At 53.2% G+C, this 21,188-nt stretch overlaps 1 protein-coding gene across 3 annotated transcripts in view; it reads right to left on the bottom strand.

Moving 5' to 3' along the window:
- Positions 1–21,188, bottom strand: part of smtnb (smoothelin b) — a 563,126-nt gene that overhangs the window by 61,096 nt on the left and 480,842 nt on the right. For 2 of the 3 annotated variants that reach the window (XM_038774843.1, XM_038774931.1), the window contains exons 15-17: positions 5,443–5,512; positions 4,878–5,042; positions 1,522–1,645 (exon numbers count right to left, since the gene is read on the bottom strand). In XM_038774843.1, the coding sequence (XP_038630771.1) occupies positions 1,522–1,645; positions 4,878–5,042; positions 5,443–5,512 (359 nt within the window). The remainder of the gene's footprint in view (positions 1–1,521; positions 1,646–4,877; positions 5,043–5,442; positions 5,513–21,188) is intronic. The other variant, XR_005457667.1, reaches the window with a different exon arrangement.

Raw genomic sequence — 21,188 nt, 5'->3', positions numbered from 1 at the left:
GGCGGCCTTGATGATGCCGGCCTTGATACGGTTGAAAGCCGACTGGGCCTCATCCGTCAGGGGAAAAACCGTGGTCTTAATGAGTGGCCGGGCTTTGTCCGCATATTTGGGGACCCACTGGGCGTAATAGGAGAAAAGCCCCAGGCACCGTTTGAGTGCCTTGAGGCTACGGGGGAGGGGAAGTTCCTTAAGGGGACGCATGCAGTCGGGGTCCGGGCCTAGGACCCCGTTCTCCACGACGTAGCCGAGGATGGTGAGCCGGGTTGTGTGGAACACGCATTTCTCTTTCTGGAGTCTGGAGGATGTACGATGACCTGATGCCAGACACAAGGGCGTCGCGGATGTGTAAGTCCTTGTGTTCTTCAGCCGTCACTGCTTTATGGTCGCAGTTCCTCGCGAGCGCAGTGAGTCTTTCCACGAACTCGTCCAGCGTTTCCCCGGAACGCTGGCTGCAGGTCGAGAGCAAATGCCTGGCATGTACCTCATTGGTAGTCTTTATGAAGCGTTTCTTCAATATTTCGATCGCCGCCTCATAGGTCGTAGCGGTTTCGATCATGGCGGAGATTCGGTGGCTCACCCGGCCATGTAGGAAGCACAGCTTGCGAGCGCTGTCGACATCAGACGGTGAGGAGTCCGGATAGTCCTCAAAACACCGGAGCCAATGTTTAAAAATTTCCAAGGCTTCAGGCATCCTGCCATCCAGGTTGAGTTTCTCTGGTTTCAGACCGCTGTCCATCTTGATGTGAAATGCTTATTAAATTGAGGCACTCTCAATTACGACGTGACAGTTAGGTCAGTAATCAAAGGCTTTAATAAGCCTTCATCCAATTGGAAAGAATCAAATTCGCCCTGAGAGGGTCGGTGCAGGGGTTTTTCAGGCGATGGCAACCCTTCCTGGACCTCTTAGATCAGAGATAGAAACTGAGGTCGTGACAGCAGCAACCTGGGAGGGGAGGGGAGGGCGGGAGGGAGGGGGGGGGAGGGTGTGGGGGAGGGGGGGGGGGGGAGGGGGGGTAACAACGAAGGAAACACGGTATCGGTGGTGTCACGGGCAAGGCCTGCCCGAGGACACTGCCAGAAACGACAAGATGGTCTGGCGGCCGGTTCGTCGGCGGGGGGGGCGCGCGCGGGTAGGGGGTGGGGGGGATTCTTGTTAAGTAGGGGGGTTTGACTTTGTTTTGATATAATTCAAATGTAGGGGGGGTTAAAATGTTTGTACTTTGAAAAATTTCTTCAATAAAAAGTATTTAAAAAAAAAAAAGGCTTTAATAAGCATTGAACAATGGCAGCATCCAAGAGAAGTGTGCTCGCAAAATGGAGTCTCATCTTAAATACTGTTTCCCAGGGGGCGTAGCCAGAGGCGGAGTCCCCCAGTGTTCCAAGCCTCTTCAAGGGGCAATGCCAAGCCTCTTAAAGGGGCAAGGTATTCCGATCATCACAATTCAATTATTTCTCTCCAACTGCCACAAAAAGATTTTCTACATTCTCTTTCCCTGATAAATGGAGGGTTTGTGTGCTTACCTCATAACCACGTGTCTTGGCTCTGCACCAGTCGAGCAGCATCTGTTTAATACTGTTAGCATTTGGCACACCACAACTTGAGGACCTCTGCACCTTCAGCCTGGCAATTGCTGGATTTCCAGGGCTAAAATATACAAATAGATGAATTTTGGTTAATGAATTTTGGAATGACTAAAATAATTGTATAATGGATATTCACACACACGCAGATAAAGATGAAAAGTTTTTTGCATGATTTACCCTAATTATGATGTAAGCAATTTGAGGATTTGGAAAATTGGATTCTGAATTTGGGAAGTGATGTTTCTCAAGGATTATTGCAGGGGCCTTAACCTTTCAGCATATTTACTGACACAGATGAAGAAATAGAGAACTGTATAGCCAGGTTTGCAGACGACACTTAAGAAGGAAGAAGTATTGCAGAAGGGAGCAAGAAGTTGCAAAGGGGCACAGAACAGCTGAGTGGGTAAAACTATGGCAAATAAAGTTCAATATAAGCAAGTGTGATGTCATTCACTTTGGACCCAGGAATGATAAATCTGTGTATTTTTTAAATGGGGAGAAACAAGGTATCATTAGCTGGTTTAGCTCAGTGTGCTAGACAGCTGGTTTGTGCTGCAGACAAGGCCAGCAGCGCGGGTGCAATTCCAGTACCAGCTTACCCGAATAGGTGCCGGAATGTGGCGACTAGGGGCTTTTCACAGCGACTTCATACTTGTGACAATAAAATATTATTATTACTATAGGAGCAGAAGGATTTTGGAGTTCAAGTACACAAATCATTAAAAGCCAATAAACAGATAGAAAACGACTAATGGGATATTGGCCTCTGTCTCAACAGGACTAAAAAAAACAAAGGGGTGGAATTTATGTTTCAGGAGTACAGCGTCTTAATCACAACCCAGCTGGAATACTGCATTCAGTTCAGAGCATCATATGGAGGATATGTTGGCAACGGGCAGGAGTCGAGTGCAAACTCACTAGAATTATGGTGGAGCATAGAGAGTTAAATTATGAGGTAAGGTTGCATATGTTTGTCTTTTATTTCCTTCAGTATCGGAGATTGAGGGGTGATGTAATCAAGTATTTTAAATGTTAAAATAATTTGGTAAAATCGATATGGAAGAACTATGTCCTTTGGTAGTAAATCAAAAATAAGGGGATGCGATCTAAAAACGAAAATTAGGCCATTCACAAACAAAATTAGAAAGTACTCTTTCTTACAAACGGTCGTAGAAATCTGGAACTTTCTCGCCCAAAAGATTGTGGGCGCGATTCTCCCATACAGGGAGAAATCGTAAGGATGGCGTCAAATCCGGGCAGGTTTGACGCCAGCCCCCCCCTCCCCGACCGGGAACCAATTCTGGTCCCCGGTCGGGGCTAGCATGCCGCGGCCGTGAACTCCGGCATCGCGGGCTTAACGAATTTCGTTAAGCCCGCTTGCCAGAGTTTGCGCCGGCTGACGCGTCACATGACGTCAGCCGCGCATGCGCAGATTGGAAGACTCCAACCCGCGCATGCGCGGATGACGTCATCGCGCATTTGCGCGAAACCCGCGCATGCGCGGGCCGGGATGCCCCTCAGCCGCCCCGCGAATGGATACAGCGGGGCGGCGGAAGGACAAAGCGTGCACGGGAATCGGGCCCACCGATCGCGGGCCCATGGCACCCTTGGCACGGCCGTGGTACTGCCGTGCCAATCGGTGCCATGGTTTTCAAAATCGGGACTTTACGGCCGTTTTTACGAACGGTCAGACCAGGTGTGTTTGCCGTTCGTAAAAACAGCCATAAAGGGCTTGGACTTCGGCCCATCGGCCAGCTGAGAATCGCTGCTGGCCGTAAAAAAACGGCGGCAGCGATTCGTGTCGGGAGTCGGGCGTGGGGGGGGGGGGGGGGGGAGAATAGCGGGAGGGCGTCAGACTAGCGTGGCCGTAAAAATTTACGAACCCCGCTATTCTCCGCACCGTCGTGAGTGCAGAGAATTGCGCCCTGTGTTTGTGTAGAGCAATCAAGCTGTGAAGTCTTTTGAATCCTCAGCCCTTAAAATAAAATTAACTGTGTCCTGTCTGAGTCAGTGAGACTTCAAAACTAATGGGCGGGATTCTTCGACCCCGCGCTGGGTCGGAGAATCGCCGGACGGCCGTGCGAATCATGCCACGCCGCCCTGACGCTGGCACGCTATTCTCCGCAGAGCGGAGAATTGGCGCCGGCGTGGTTGGCGCAGCGCCAGTCGTGGGCCGCTCTATGTGGCCGGCCCGCCGATTCTCCGGCCCGCATGGGCTGAAAGAAAAAAAACGAGTCCTGCCGGCAAGGTTGTAACATGCTCTGAGCCGGCGTGACCTCGGCGTTGAAGGATCGGTTGGGGCCTGTGGGGGAGTGAAGGGGGAGTCCGCCCCCGGGGGGGGGGGGGGGGGGGTCTCTCCGATGTGGCCTGGCCCGCGATTGGGGCCCACCGATCGGCGGGTCGGCCTCTCTGGCTGGGGGCCTCCTTCACTACGCGCCGGCCCCTGTAGCCCTGCGTCATGTTGCGTCGGGGCCGATGCACTGAAGGAGGCCACTGCGCATGCGCGCGTTGGCTCCACTGTGCATGTCGCAATGCGTTCCTGCTGACTTTTCAGGTATCGGATAGGAGACCTTGCCACCCAAAGAATCCAGCCCCAGAAGATGGAACGTACATGATTAATTGCCAAAAAGCAGGAAAAAAATTCAAGGAATTAAGAACAATGGTTGAGTGGCTTGGAAAACAGATGCCAAGTGAAAAAAGCACAACTTATTTTAGTTAATCCAGTTCGAGTCTATAGTCTCATAACCATTCAACTATTTCTTACATTAGTGTAGAATTTTTGCCTCTGCACTTGTCAGTAGTGTATACCATCTACATGATACACTACAACAAAGGACCTTCAACAGGTTCCTTTGACAGCACCTTCCAAGCCCATGACCTCTACTAACTAGAGAAACAAGGACAGCAGATGCCCAGGTACATCACCACCTACAAGTTTGCCCCCAAGTCATGCACCATCCTGACTTGGAAATATTTTGATGTTCTTGTGTCAAAATCATGGAACTCTCTCACCAACAGCTATGTGGTGTACCTATGGATGGCGGTGGTTCAAGAAGGCAACTCACCACCACCTTCTCAAATGTAATTAGGGATGAACCATAACTGTTGGCCTTGTCAGCAATGCCAACAATTTAAAAAAAGTTTACTCCATTAAATAAATTATCAGATAATGCTGCAATGATGTGTTTGGTAGAAAAGTGCCACATGTAAGATTTTTCACATCTTGCCTTTAATGTGGTTATACATTAAATACAGTAAAAAATATTTTAAAGTCTTCTTGCTGAGAGTCCTACCTTCCACCTTCCTTTTCTAGTTTCTCAATCAATGCCTTCCGTGCCTGTGTTCCTGAAGTGCGTGGCAGTGTTTGTGACCTCATCGCCTCTTTCCGCTTCTCAGCTTGCTTCCTCTCAAGTGCTGACAAACTGCTAGACCGTGCATCATCTTCTCTGTCAAAAATACTGAAAAAGCCATGAAATTAAAGAATTCCCAAATGCAGATCATTGAGCAAGTTATCCCAGTGAGTAGCTGAATTTTATAGATCATGTAGATCCTTGGTCTGATTCTTGGTTTAAATTATCTTGGTCAGATTGGACACAATTGGTCTCACTGCCCTCGGGTAGGAAAATAGAAAATTGGCCAGGTTCCTATGTCTGATCACAATTCACGTTTTCCTGCTGGAGCTATGGGTCTGTGGGTGCTAACTGAGGGTGACATCTGCCAGTGCCACATTTGAACTTATTATCAAAAGGAGCACATGAATTGGCAATTTACAGGCACAATACTGATCCTTTCCTTCACAGACCAAAAGTTATCAATTTATTTACCGTTACATTCTGAAGATAAAAAGTCACTTCTCACCTGCCAACTCTTTTGGATGAAGTGCTACTGGAACTGAAAGAAGACTTGGTCTGGACAACAGCTGTTCCACCTGTTAAGATATAAACAAGTAAAGATGCCACATTTTGTCTGCTAATGCTCTTGTGAAATGCCTTAGATTTGTTTTTAAAGTGTTACGACATCCTGGGCAAGTGCACGGTCAGTTCCAGTCCCACTCGTCCCAGAGTCACAACACAAGTGAATTAACCAATACTTCTCATCAAGAATACCCAAGTCTTTGGCCCTGGCAGCTAAAGGCTTCCAGGTTTGTAAGTTGAAACACAATTACTGTTTATTTATACCAAGAACTATTGTGAAATATGCAGTAAATACAACTGGAGAACAACAATCTAATACCTAGTACCCACTTTAACTGTCCCACACTCTGGCCACACACACAAGACAGACAAACACAGAAGGGTGTAAAAGGATGAAAAATAATAAGGATGAAACTCAAAAAATAAGATTCTTTGTTTTGGATGGTGGTTCTTTCGCACATTTTCTCCACAGCACGCTTACTGGTTAAAGTTTGCAATAGTAATGGTCTTCTCTGAAAAAGTCATTCATTCAGAGTCCTTGTAGTTTAGAAAGAATGTAGTACTCACAGCAGAAGACTTTCTGGAGAGACACATTATTTCTCTTCAAACCGGGCTTTCTGTGGAGGCACTCTATTTCACATCATACCTTACGTTCAGCTCATGGTTTGACTTCAGGGGCGAAATTCTCCGACCCCACGCAGGGTCGGAGAATTGCCCGGAGCCGCCAGAAATCCCGCCCCCGCCGTGGCAGAAATTCTCCGCCACCCGGGAATTGACGGGGGAGGGAATCTCCCCACACCGATCGGCGAGCACCCTGCGGCGATTCTCCGGCCCGCGATGGGCCGAAGTCCCGCCGCTGGGAGGCCTCTCCCGCCGCCGAGGTTTGAACCACCTCTGGTGGTGGCGGGGGGGGGGGCACAGGGCGATCAGACCCCGGGGGGTGCCCCCACGGTGGCCAGGCCCGCGATCGGGGCCCACCAATCGGCCGGCGGGCCAGTGAAGTGGGGGCACTCTTTTTCTTCCGCCGCCGCCACTGCCTCCACCATGGCGGAGGCGGAAGAGAACCCCCAGCGCGCATGCCGCTGACGTCACCACCGGCGCATGCGCGCACCGGCGAAGGCCTTTTGGCCAGCCCCGGCGCCGGGCATTAAAGGCCGCTGGTGCCGGTTTTGCCGCCAGTCGGCGTGGTGCCAACCGCTCCGGCGCGGGCCTAGCCCCCAAAGGTGCGGAGAATTCCGCACCTTTGGGGAGGCCCGACGCCTGAGTGGTTGGTGCCACTCCCCTAGGCCGGGACCCCCCCGCCCCGCCGGGTAGGGGAGAATCCCACCCCAGGTCTCTGCAGTCTCACGAGAATGGCACCCAGGCGTGTTGTGAGAGTAAGGCAGGGGGGGGATTGACGTCTGGCGATTCTCCGACCTGGTGGGGGGTCGGAGAATTCCGCCCCAGGTCTCTGCAGTCTCACGAGAATGGCACCCAGGCGTGTTGTTGAGAGAGTAAGCCCTCACAGTGACCTTCTGGAGAGAATTAGTCGGATCTTTGTTGGAGAGAGTTAGTTAGATCTCTTCATCAGGCTCCCCTCGGTCTGAGAGAGGCGAGTCTTCGCCACACTTATTCCTTCCCATGCCAGGTCTTTGGCCTGGAAGGAGGATTTACAGGGGAACTTTGCAGTCCACCATCAGGGAGCCACCTATCGCATCTTCTGGTCCGTGGGGGAAGTGCGGTGCCAAGCATGCAAGGGGGTGGGGCAGGTGTATAGGAAGTGCCCTACCTCAAAATTCACAGAAAACAGTCAAGCAGCCACAGCAGCACTGCTGTCCCTCCCCCCAGCAACACTCCATCTGCTTCCTGCAGGGGTCGGCTACTCCAGCGGCAATCACCACCCTGTCCGTTGGTAAACGGGAGAGAGCATCCGTGCAGCTGGAGGGTATGGAAGAAGAACCTCAAAACCTAAAAATTCACACACTCCAAACCACTGGCTTGGTGGACAAGTCAACATCCGGGCTCTGAACCGCTATATCTAGTGTATCGGGGCCCATCGATGCCTCAGCGTCATTTGCTGGGCCCGGTGTTGTGTATGCATAGGTCCCCGAGTCCATGATGATGGGACCCAGATCCGGTGGTCATCACACCAAGCAATGGATGTGTGCCAGACATGGGCCGGGCACTCCCCAGGAAGGGATGCCACTCTTTGGGGCAGGGGGAGGCTCCGCTGCTCATGATGTAATAAACATCTATCTCCCGATGAAGATAGAGTGGTGTCCCCATCCCTCAAAGTTGAGCTCCGCTCTGGGGGGGACTAAAGGTTAAAATTAGGATTGGGCTGTCGCAGCCCGAGCAGGGCGCCTTGGGGCCGGATGTGGATGGAATTCCCGAAGCCTCATCCTACCCAGAGCCTTTTTGCACCCTGGAGTGGCCATTTTTAGAGCGCCAGGGATCTGTGGCAGCGCCTTGACATCTAGGTCACTGGGCGCTTGTGGCGAGGGAAGCTTCCCCTCTCCATCCCAAACTTTTGCACTGGACCCCTCCATCTTGGGACTGGACCTTTTTCTAGACTCTCCGGTTGACCAGTGTCTGGTGTAGCCATCTAAGATGGACACTGGGCTACAAAATGGAGAACTGCTAAGGCTGCAGGGAAAAACAGTCTTAGTGAGGACAAGCAGCTTGCAGAAGACTAATTTGCATTCTGCACGTACAGAAACCAGTTTCTGGCCAGGTGCAGAGTTTCAGCCAAAGGTGCAAATGGGAAACAGATCTGCATAGTAATGAGGTGATCCAGATCCAGACCCCGCACAATAGAAACATTTAAGTATCAATGGATACTTTTCCGTAGACGCCCAGACAGAATGGCGCCACAGCATCCAACACAAAGAGCCGTAGGGACCGCCCCACCCATCGAGGAACGACCCTCAGATTGGGGGGGTTTGGAAGATATCGATTGGGAGAGGCCCAATCGATACCTGGCAGGTGAAAGAACCGCCCCAAGGGGGCACGGACTTCTAGGACCTATAAGAGTAGGTCCCGCACATGGTTCGATCTGCCTGCTTGCTCCGGCCCAGGTCTGTTGTTTTGCTCCGGCCCAGACCTGTTACATCGCATCCTGACTCCAGTTTCATCACCGGCCGTTGAGCCTCAGCCATCGAACTGTAAGTGCCAATACAACGATCACTACGTGATCCAGACCTTGCTAGATCTTGACAACTTTACGAATCAGAAAGTTGCAGACCAAGAACGGGACGAAGGCCTTATTCCCTGACCTTGCCTGTTCCTGTCTAGATAAGTATTTAGTTGTTTAGTATTAGAAGTAAGTTACTCTCTTTAGCGTATGCATGTGTATTTATTATATTTGTTATAATAAACACCAATCGTTTGGACTTACTAATCGGTGTACGGATTTATTACTTTGAACCTGACCTTGATATACTTGTGACGGTGTCTCAATACGGCACATGGCGACTCCGAGCATAATTACACATACAGAGCCATAATAGTGTTAAGCACACGGCCTTTAAACGGAGGCGTGTTAATCACACTCCAGTAAAACGAGCAACACTGGGGTGGGACGGGGTCTGAGCCACTGCCTCCCTCTGGCCCAAAGTCCCGAGAGGAGCCCAAGCGGGGGGGCCTCTGCCATCAATCCTGGCTGGGGGTGGGATCTGTGCGGAGTCAGGGTTGGTTGGCAAGCTTGCGTTGTCCACCACATTCACTGTGGCGGAGGCCCTGGGCCCAGGTGGGGACTGTCTAGAGGAGGATGGCGGCACAATGGCAGGCATGGGGTTGAGCTTGCGTCCATCTGCAGCAAGGCAGTGGACTCACTCATGCCTCCCACCGAGCCAACTCTCATTCCTTCTGAGGAACTCTGTACTTCCTGTCCCTTAGCCATGGTCGGCAGAACAGAGATGAGCTGGCCCTTGTCAGCCGGTCGAAGCAGACGCTGCTGGTCCCGCCCGCCTGCACCAATGGCAATATATGGACCGGAACAAGTGGCGCAGGCTGAATGGCTTTCTCGTCGGGCTCCAGAGGGAGTGGAGGGACACAGCTGCCTCTCCTCCCCCCGAACAATAAAGTGGTAATGGTGACGGGAGCACAACACCGTTGACATGAACGTGGCCATAGCCAGCTTCAACATCAACGGCAGCAGAGAAGAACAGCACACGTTCCAGAGCTTCTCAGTCCTCCAGGACGGAAAGTATGCTGTGTTCCTCCTGCAGGTAACTCATACCGTGCCGGGAGACAAAGCCACATGGCCACTGTGCCGCCCATATAGTGGGGGGTGGGGGTGGGAGGGGGGGCCGTCTACATGATTCACCTCGCCTCCATTTCTGGTGGGGTGGTTATCTTGTTAGCCCCACATTTCCAGCCGGGAGATCTTGGGGGTCAAGAATCCTGCGCCAAGCTGATTGCTACACCTAACAGCCTGTGAGAGGGGAATGGTGCTTCACTTGGTGAATGCCTACTTCCCCCAGCTGCAAACTACTTTCTTTAAACAAGTGTCCACCCCTTCTTGGCTCCATCGATGCGAGCGATTGCACTGTCCTAGGGATTTTAACTGAACCCTTCAGGGACTGCATCGGTACCCAGTGCTGCCCGCCAGTGGTAGAGATGTTGGGGGACCTGGTCAGGTCCTTTGACTTGGCGGACATCTGGCGGCACTCCATCCTGACCCCAGTGTGTTCACTTTAGTGAGATCTGGAGTCGGAGCGACCAGAATCGACCACTTTTACATTTCGAAGACTTACTTTCCCGTCCCACTATCAGCTTCCGTGCAGCAGGTGTCGTGCTTGGAACACCTTTTGGTGTAAGCGGAACTCACTCAGTCTTGCGTACTGGCACTTTAACTACTACTGAAAGATTAGCACGTTACACCGACTTGTGTGGTGTAACATCCCACTCCTCTGCCACACAGTTGTGCTCAGATCCAACGGCATCGTGGTCTCGAGGATTCAGTAGTCCACAAACTTGCCTGCTCTTTTTGTGGCATTGTGGAGTCTGTGGCTCATGCCTCTCTAGGTTTTTTAGACTGTTCCCCCTTTTCAATTATTCAGTTACTCAGCCAGAAGTACCGAGCAGACGATCCACATCATTTCACCTCACATGATATCAAGAAACAATTGAGGGCACTGGATACTGCAAAAGCTATGGGCTCTGCCAACATTCTGGTAAGAGTACTGAAGACTTGTGCTCCAGAACTAGTCACCACCCCAGCCAAGCTGTTCAAGTACAGCTTCAACAAAGGCACTATGATGCCCAGCCCACAAAATGCAAGGCAAGTCCTGGCTAATCACAATCCCATCAATCTTGGCTGGGATTCTCCAATACGAATTCCCGGGGGCCGTGATCGTGCCCCACAGCCCCGATGGCGACTTACCAATTCCCGGGCGCCTGCAGGATTGCCGCCGCGCCGGTCGGGGGCAATTGAAAGCGCCCCCCCCAGCGATTCTCCCAGCCCTGACTGGCCGAGTGGGCGCCAAGTTTGGCCGAGTCTCGCCGCCGTGGGTTACTCAGGTCCCACACGGCGGTACCTGGAAGGTGTGTCTGCGGGGGCCGTCCTGGAGGGGGAACGGGGGGATCCGACCCGGGGGGGGGGGCCTCCACGGTGCGGCCTACTGATCGGCGGGTGGACTGGTTCCGTGGGGGCCTATGTTCCTCCGCGCCGGGCCCCTATAGGGCTCCCCCATATTGCCCAGGGGCCGGCGTGGAGTCAGGAACGCACGCTGATGCGCGGAATCACGCCGGCCGTTCCGCGCATGCGCGGAATCACGCCTGCCGTAACGCATGCGCGAACGCGTGCCGGCTGTTCGCGCGGGGCTGGAGCTGCGGGGAACATTCCGGCACTGACTTAGGCCCCCAGGAAGGAGAGCATTCCTCATCATCGGGAACCGTTGGCGCCACTTTTCAGGCCGGCGTCAGAATTTGACCGCAGGATTGGAGAATCCCAGCCCTTGTCTCTGTCATCAGCTAAGTGATGAAAAGTGCTATTGACAGCGCTATCAACAGTTACTCAGCAATAACCTGATCATCGATGCTCAGTTTAGAATCTACCAGGCCACTCAGAACCTGACCATGTTACAGCCTTCATCAAAACATATCCAAAAGAACTGAACTCAAGAATTGAGGTGAGAGTGACTGCCCTTGACGTCAAGGCAGCATTTGACTGAGTGGAGTTTCAAGAAGCCCTAGCAAAACTGGAGTCACTGGGAGTCAGGGAAAACTCTCCACTGGTTTCAGTCATACCTAGCACAAAGTAAGATGGCTGCGGTTTTGGTGATCAATCATCTCATTCCCACGCTATCTCTACAGGAGAATTGCGCCCGGCGTGGGTCGGAGAATAGCCGTTCACGTCGGAAATCCGGCGCGACGGCGCTTCCGCGGCTCCGCCAGTCACGCACGCGCGGTCGAGCGGCGCCGGTCGGGGGCCATTGGAAGAGGCCCTCCCAGCGATTCTCCGCGGTCGACCGGCTGAGTTCCCGCCGGCGTGGATCACATCTGTTACCATTCAGCGGGAATTCGGACCCGAGACCACGGTGGCGGTCCTGGTGGGGGGAATCTGATTCCGGAGGGGCCCTCAATGGTGTCCAGGCCACTGATCAGTGGGCCATCGCGATCTGTGGGGGACTTACCTTCCTCTGCGAAGGCCCGTTGTGTGGGTCTGCCATGTCGGCGGCGCCTGTGCCGAAGTGGGCCCCCGCGCGCATGCGGCCGGCGTGAACATGCACGGCCGAGCGGTCTGGACATCAGGGGCGAAATTCCCCCCTGCCCGGCCCGGGGGGGGGGGGGGGGGGGGGGGGGGGTCCTGGCGTAGCGGAGTGGCGCCAATGACTCTGGCGTTGGGCCTCCCCAAAGGTGCGGGGCTGGCCGAAAGGCCTTCGCCGGTCGGCGTGAGTCCGCGCATGTGCTGGAGGGTCAGCGGCCACTGACGTCATCACCGGCGCATGCACAGTGGAGGGGGTCTCTTCTGCCTCTGCCATGGTGGAGGCCGTGGTGGCGGCGGAAGAAAAAGAGTGCCTCCACGGCACTGTTCCGCCCGCCGTTCGGTGGGCCCCAATCGCGGGCCAGGCCACCGTGGGGGGCACCCCCTGGGGTCTGATCACCCCGCGACCCCGGGGGCCTGCTCGCGCCGCCAATCCCGCCAGCACAGAGGTGGTTTAAACCACGCCGGCGGGAGAGGCCTGACAGCTGCGGGACTTGGGCCCATCGCGGGCCGGAGAATTGCTGCGGGGGAGTCCCCAACCGGCAGTGATTCCCGCCCCTGCCGATTCCCGAATGGCGGAGAATTCCGGCCACGGCGGGGGCGGGATTTATGCCAGCCCCAGGCGATTCCCCGATCCTGGGGGGGTCGGAGAATTCCACCCCAGGGCCTCACCAGCAGCCAGAGTGCGGGGGGGGGGGGGGGGGGGGGGGGGGGGGGGGAATAGAGCATAGGGTGTCCTTATATGCCAATGACTTGTTATACGTGTCGGAACCTAGTTTGTCAGTAGGGGGAATATTGGAGCTGCTTCGGGTGTTTGGGTCTTTCTTTTTTTTAATACTTTTTATTGGAATTTTTTACATAAAATATAAAAATATAACAACAAGTATAGCAACAACCAGTAATATGCAACTAACAGCCCCATAACACCCACAATTCCCCCCATACCGTAACATCACATGTATCACACTCCCCCCACCGCCCCCCCCCCCACCCCCCCAACAAGAGAACTTAACCATAAATTAAAATTAATAAATCAAATTTAAATAAAATAAGCAAACATAATCAACGTCCCCCCCCCCCCCCCCCCCCCCCCCCCCCCCCCGGATTGCTGCTGCTACTGTCCCAGTACCCTATCGTTGAGCCAGAAAGTCGAGGAAAGGTTGCCACCGTTTAAAGAACCCTTGCACCGATCCTCTCAGGGCGAATTTAACCTTCTCAAGCTTAATGAAGCCCGCCATGTCATTGATCCAGGTCTCCACGCTTGGGGGCCTCGCGTCCTTCCACTGTAGCAAAATCCTCCGCCGGGCTACTAGGGACGCAAAGGCCAGCACACTGGCCTCTTTCGCCTCCTGCACTCCCGGCTCTACCCCAACCCCAAAGATCGCGAGTCCCCATCCTGGCTTGACCCTGGATCCCACCACCCTTGACACCGTCCTCGCCACCCCCTTCCAGAACTCCTCCAATGCCGGGCATGCCCACAACATATGGGCATGGTTCGCTGGACTCCCCGAGCACCTGACACACCTATCTTCACCCCCAAAGAACCTACTCATCCTCGTCCCAGTCATGTGGGCCCTATGCAGCACCTTGAATTGGATGAGGCTAAGCCGCGCACACGAGGAGGAAGAATTTGCCCTCTCCAGGGCATCAGCCCATGTCCCGTCTTCGATCTGTTCCCCCAGTTCCCCCTCCCACTTCGTTTTCAGCTCCTCTACTGACGCCTCTTCCACCTCCTGCATAATTTTGTAGATATCGGATATCTTCCCCTCCCCGACCCAGACCCCCGAGAGCACCCTGTCACTCACCCCCCTCGCGGGGAGCGCAGGGAATCCCTCCACCTGCCGTCTAGCAAATGCCTTTACCTGCAGATATCTAAACATGTTTCCCGGCGGGAGCCCAAATTTCTCCTCCAACTCCCCCAGGCTCGCAAACCTTCCGTCAATAAACAGGTCCCTCAGCTGTCTAATGCCCGCTCTATACCATCCCCGAAATCCCCCATCCATGTTCCCGGGACGAACTTATGGTTCCCCCTTAACGGAGCCTCCATCGAGCCCCCCACTTCTCCCCTATGTCGCCTCCACTGCCCCCAAATCTTGAGGGTAGCCGCCACCACCGGACTCGTGGTATACCTCGTGGGAGGGAGCGGCCACGGCGCCGTTACCAGGGCCCCCAGGCTTGTATCCCCACAGGACGCTCTCTCCATCCGTTTCCATGCTGCCCCCTCCCCCTCCATCACCCACTTACGCACCATCGACACGTTGGCCGCCCAGTAGTACCTCGAGAGGTTGGGCAACGCCAGCCACCCCCATCTCTACTCCGCTCCAAGAAGACCCTCTTCACCCTCGGGGTGCCATGCACCCAAACAAATCCCATGATGCTGCTGGTCACCCTTTTAAAAAAGGCCCTAGGGATAAAGATGGGGAAGCACTGGAAGAGGAACAAGTACCTCGGGAGAACCGTCATTTTGACGGATTGTACTCTGCCCGCCAGCGATAGCGGCACCATGTCCCACCTTTTAAATTCCTCCTCCATCTGTTCCACTAGTCTGGTGAAGTTAAGCTTATGAAGAGCCCTCCAACTCCTGGCCACCTGCACCCCCAGGTACCTGAAACTCTTCACTGCCCTCCTGAAGGGGAGCCTCCCAATTCCCTCCTCCTGATCTCCCGGGTGCACTACAAATACCTCGCTCTTTCCTAAGTTCAGCTTGTAGCCCGAGAAGCCCCCAAATTCCGCTAACAGCTCCATCACCCCCGGCATTCCCCCCTCTGGGTCCGCCACATATAACAGCAGGTCGTCCGCATACAGCGATACCCGGTGCTCCTCCCCATCCCGCACCAGACCCCTCCACTTCCCTGACTCCCTCAACGCCATGGCCAGCGGTTCAATCGCCAGTGCAAAGAGCAGGGGGGACAGGGGACACCCCTGCCTGGTCCCACGATAAAGCCTAAAATACTCCGATCTCCTTCCATTTGTGACTACACTCGCCATCGGCGCCGCGTAAAGCAGCCTCACCCATTTGATGAATCCCTCCCCAAATCCAAACCGCTCCAGCACCTCCCACAGGTACCCCCACTCAACTCTATTAAACGCTTTCTCTGCATCCAGCGCCACCACTATCTCCGCCTCCCCCTCCACTGCCGGCATCATGATAACATTGAGCAGTCTCCGCACATTCGTGTTGAGCTGCCGCCCCTTGACAAATCCTGTCTGATCTTCATGAATTACCTCTGGCACACAATCCTCTATCCTGGTAGCCAGGATCTTGGCCAGCAACTTAGCGTCTACGTTAAGGGGCGAGATAGGCCTATATGATCCGCACTGCAAGGGGTCCTTATCCCGTTTTAGGATCAAAGAGATCAGTGCCCGCGACATCGTCGGGGGCAAAGCTCCCCCCTCCAACGCCTAATTGAAAGTTCGCACCAGCAGGGGACCCACCAGGGGACCCCCCCCCTCACCCCCCGCCTTTCCCTCCCCCGCACCAGACCCCTCCATCTCCAGGGGGCCAACCAGATCCGCATACTTTTTATAAAATTCCACCGGGAACCCGTCCGGCCCCGGGGCCTTACCTGACTGCATTTGTCCAATCTCCCTGACTAGCTCCTCCAACTCTATCGGTGCCCCCAGCCCCTCTACCAGCTCCTCTTGAACCCTTGGGAAACATAGCTTGTTCATGAAGCTCTCCATCCCCCCTCTCCCCATCGGAGGTTCCGACCGGTACAGTTCCTCGTAGAAGTCCCTAAAGACCCCATTTACTTCTGTCCCCTTCTGCACTACATTCCCACCCTTATCCGTCACTCCACCAATTTCCCTAGCCGCATCTCGCCTACGGAGCTGATGCGCCAACATCCTGCTCGCCTTCTCCCCATACTCATATACCGCGCCCTGCGCCCTCCTCCACTGTGTCTCCGCCTTTCTGGTGGTCAACAAGTCAAAATTGGCCTGCAACCTGCGCCGTTCTCCCAGCAACCCTTCCTCCGGTGCCTCCGCATATCTCCTGTCCACCTCCAGAAGCTCTCCCACCAGTCTCTCCCTCTCCTTCCTCTCCCTCCTTTCCCTGTGGGTCCGGATGGAGATCAGCTCCCCCCGGATCACTGCTTTCAGAGCCTCCCAGACCATCCCCACCTGGACCTCCCCCGTATCATTGGTATCCAGATACCCCTCAATGCTTCTCCGAACCCTCTTACACACCTCTTCCTCCGCCAGCATCCCCACATCCAGGCGCCAGAGCGGGCGCTGGTCCCGTGCCTCCCCCATCTCCAGATCAACCCAGTGCGAGGCATGGTCCGAAATCGCTATGGCGGAATACTCGGCATCCTGCACCCTCGGGATCAATCCCCTGCTCAGGACAAAAAAGTATATCCGGGAATAAACCCTATGGACGTGAGAGAAAAAGGAATACTCCCGCGCTCTCGGTCTCCCAAACCTCCAGGGATCCACCCCTCCCATCTGGTCCATGTATCCCCTCAGCACTTTGGCCGCCGCCGGTCTCCTACCCATCCTTGAACTGGACCGGTCCAGTGTGGGATCCAGCACTGTGTTAAAATCTCCCCCCATGCGTGTCGCGTCTTTTCGTCCGACGTCACTTCGTCCAACGACACTTCGTCCACGTCTTTTGGTCCAACGTCTTTTTGTCCGCCCGTCTTTTGGTCCAACATCACTTCGTCCAATTATCCAATTACAAATTAACTCCGTATAAAACCATTTAATTGATAAAATGCAAGTACAATACAGCAAAATGCAAGTACAATACAGCAAGTGAATTTAATTGCTAAAATGCAAGTAATTGATAAAATGCAAGTAAAATGCAAGTTGAAAAATGCAGTTAAAAAGTTAAAAAATCTAAAAATGCAGTTAAAAAATCTAAAAGTTTACTAATTACTTAAAATTCCCGAAATTACTTAAAATTGATGTAAATTGTAAATTCCCGAAATTCCCTAAAAGTTAGATTTCCAGAACTGTACCCGAGAGAGAATAATGGGGAGAGGACAAAATGATTTGATATTCTACAATTCCGACAGACATAGATATAAGTGGGAGTCTAATTGGCTTTAGACAATGAGTGCAGTTCTGAAAGAAGCAGATTTAAACTCGATTTTCGTCGAGTGATTAAACCCTCTGGTTGGCAGTGGGGTTCTGACATTACAGGTCTGAAATGATCAAATATTCCATCAGATACAATGGCTCTCATCACGCTGGAGCATACATGGGTGAATATCCTGCAGCTTATCATAATAATGTCTGGAGATCAAGCAGCACAAATGCAGAACTCAACCTCAAGAGGCGAAATAGGTGGAGAGGATCCTTGAGCAGTAACATTGAAAAACTAAATTAAACTATTTGTAATTGGATAATTGGACGAAGTGACGTTGGACCAAAAGACGGGCGGACAAAAAGACGTTGGACCAAAAGACGTGGACGAAGTGTCGTTGGACGAAATGACGTCGGACGAAAAGACATAGCACCCCCCCCATGATCAGGCCCCCTGCCTCCAGGTCCGGGATGCGGCCCAACAATCGCCTCATGAAGCCAGCATCATCCCAATTCGGGGCATATACGTTCACCAGCACCACCTTCTCTCCCTGCAGCCTACCCCTCACCATGATATATCTGCCCCCCTTGTCCGACACCATCTCAGCCGCCTCAAACGCCACCCTCTTCCCCACTAGAATCGCCACCCCCCCGGTTCTTCACGTCCAATCCTGAATGATAAACCTGCCCCACTCACCCCTTCCTCAGACGGACCTGGTCCGCCACCTTCAGGTGGGTCTCCTGGAGCATAGCCACGTCCGCCTTCAACCCCCTTAGATGGGAGAACACCCTGGTTCTCTTAACCGGCCCGTTCAGCCCCCTCACGTTCCAAGTAATCAGCCGGATCAGAGGGCAACCCGCCCCCCTCCCCCGCCGACTAGCCATAGCTTGGCAGATGTTCGCCCCAGGCCAGCACACCCCGCTCGACCCGTTCCCCATGGCGATAGCGCCTCTCCTCTTCCCCCCCGGCCTCCATCGGCTCCTTCCTAGTCGTTCCAGCAGCAACCCGGTATCCCCCCCCCCCCACCACCCTCCCCCCCCCCCCCCCCCCCCCCCCCCCCAGGCTAGGACCCCTCCTAGCCGCGACACACCCTCCATGGTACTTCCGTGAGTCAGCTGACTTCTGCTGACCCCGGCAGCTCCCGCCAAAACCTATCCCCTCCCGGCTTGGGGTCATCCCCCTCTTGCCACACCTCCTTGGCTTTGCTGCAGCGCGGGAAAAAAGACCCGTAGAGGCCCCGCCCCCACCGCCAGCTCCACCCCCCTGCCCCGCAGCGCGGGAAACCAGAGGAAAACCCGCGCTTTCACACTGCCACACCCCACCCTTCTGACGCAGTTCCCCAAAATCCAGTTTCCCCTCAATCCCCAGCCCCGTACAGAAGAGAACATATAGAACACAAACCCCCAACACTCCCCACCTAACCCACAACCATGCCCAACAAACAAACCCACCCGTAACCAGAGCAAACAGAAAACCAGCATACATAACACACATGTCGAAGTTGAAAAAGTTGAAACAGTTGGAACAAAACAGCCACAGCGGAAACAACGCCGGCGAAAGTATGTCCCCAGGCCCTAGTTCGAGTCCAGCTTCTCCGCCTGTACAAAGGCCCACGCCTCCTCCGGGGACTCGAAGTAATGGTGCCGGTCCTTGTATGTCACCCACAGGCGCGCAGGCTGCAGCATTCCAAACTGACCAGCTTAGCATGAAGCACCGCCTTCGTCCGGTTGAACCCGGCCCGCCGCTTAGCCACCTCCGCACTCCAGTCCTGGTAGATCCTCACTACTGAATTCTCCCATTTACTGCTCCTCTCTTTCTTGGCCCAGCGCAGCACACACTCCCGGTCACTGAATCGGTGGAACCGCACCAGCACCGCCCTCGGGGGCTCACCTGCCTTGGGCCTCCTGGCCATCACTCTGTGCGCTCCCTCGAGCTCCAGGGGCAAATGTTTCTAACCTCAGCCCATACTACCTCGGAAGAAGAGTCCCCATCTAGCATCCTTTCCTCCACCGTAATACTGTCCTTGACTAGCAGCGCCACACCTCCCCCTCTTTTGCCCCCTTCTCTGAGCTTACTAAAACACCTAAACCCCGGAACCTGCAACAACCATTCCTGTCCCTGCTCTATCCATGTCTCTGAAATGACCACAACATCAAAGTCCCAGGTACCAACCCATGCTGCCAGTTCCCCTACCTTATTTCGTATACTCCTGGCATTGAAGTAGACACACTTCAAACCACCTACCTGAACACTGGCACCCTCCTGCGAAGTCAAATCTGTGCTCCTGACCTCTATACTCCTCGCACATCTCCTATAAACTTTGCCCCTCGCACCTTCAACCTTTGTCTGCTCAGTAATTTACTCTTCGACCCTCGAAAAAGCTTCTGACTATCCATTCTGTCCATGCCCCTCATAATTTTGTAGACTTCTATTAGGTCGCCCCTCAATCTCCGTCGTTCCAGTGAGAATAAACCAAGTTTATCCAACCTCTCCTCGTAGCTAATGCCTTCCATAACAGGCAACATCCTGGTAAACCTCTTCTGAACCCTCTCCAAAGCCTGCACATCCTTCTGGTAGTGTGGCAACCAGAATTGAACACCATACTCCAATATGGCCTAACTAAAGTTCTGCAGCATGACTTGCCAATTTTTATACTCAATGCCCCGGCCGATGAAGGCAAGCCACTTTCAGTGACCTGTGCACCTGGACACCCAGATCCCTCTGCCTGTCAATACTTTTAAGGGTTCTGTCATTTACTTTATGTTTGCCATCTGTATTACATCTTTCAAAATGCATTACCTCACATTTGTCGGAATTAAACTCCATCCGCCATCTCTCGACCCAAGTCTCCAACCGATCTATATCATGCTCTATCCTCGGACAGTCCTCATCACTATCTGCAATTCCACCAACCTTTGTGTCGTTCGCAAACTTATTAATCAGACCAGTTACATTTTCCACAAAATCATTTATATATACTACAAACAGCAAAGGTCCCAGCACTGATACCTGTGGAACACCACTAGTCACAGCCCACCATTCAGAAAAGTATCCTTCCACTGCTACTCTCTGACTTCTATGACTGAGCCAGTTCTGTATCCATCTTGTCAGCTCACCTCTGATCTCATGTGACTTCACCCTCTGTACTAGTCTGCCCTGAGGAACCATGTCTAAGCTTTTACTTAAGTCCATGTAGACAACATCCACTGACCTACCTTCATCAATCATCTTCATCACTTCCTCTAAAAACTTGATTAAGTTAGTGAGGCACGCCCTCCCCTTCACAAACCCATGCTGCCTCGCACTAAAACGTCCATTTGCTGCCAAATGGGAGTAAATCCTGTCTCGAAGAATCCTCTCCAATAATTTCCCTATCACTGATGTCAGGTTCATTGGCCTGTAATTTCCTGTATTATCCTTGCTACCCTTCTTAAACAAAGGAACAACATTAGGGATTCTCCAGTCCTCTGGGACCTCACCTGCAGCCAGTGAGGATACAAAGATTTCTGTCAAGTGTCATGTAAGTGTCCCTTTAAGAAAGGTTTGATCTCACCACATGACTTCAGTAGCACGGCTTCAGTGATGTCATTTGTGGGTGGTGCTGGGCTGTGTCTGTCAGGTGAGAGGGGTTTTTAGTGTTTGGGTTTCAGTTTGTTGGTTTGAACTGCAGAAGAGAAGCAGTGCATCCTGTTTTCATTTTAAAGCTGTTCTAGGGAATTGAAAGCACATTGGGTGTGGCAAACTGCCGTGGTAACTTTAAAGATAGAGTTGCTTTCCGGAAGGAGTTTTGAATCTTCTAGTTAGAGGCTGGATATCAGGGAAAGGACCAGTCCCATTCAAGTGAGCCCACGCCCTTAAACAGGGTTTTGGTTTATTGGATTTTGTATTGAATTGGAACAGTTACTAAGAAGGATTCATTAAGTGTTATATACATAGATTATTGTAGCTGTTTTGTTTTCTTCATGTTTGTAAT

This window comes from Scyliorhinus canicula, chromosome 1, assembly GCF_902713615.1.
Source record: "Scyliorhinus canicula chromosome 1, sScyCan1.1, whole genome shotgun sequence".
Classification (NCBI taxonomy): domain Eukaryota; kingdom Metazoa; phylum Chordata; class Chondrichthyes; order Carcharhiniformes; family Scyliorhinidae; genus Scyliorhinus; species Scyliorhinus canicula.
This window is presented reverse-complemented; position numbering and strand designations above follow the sequence as displayed.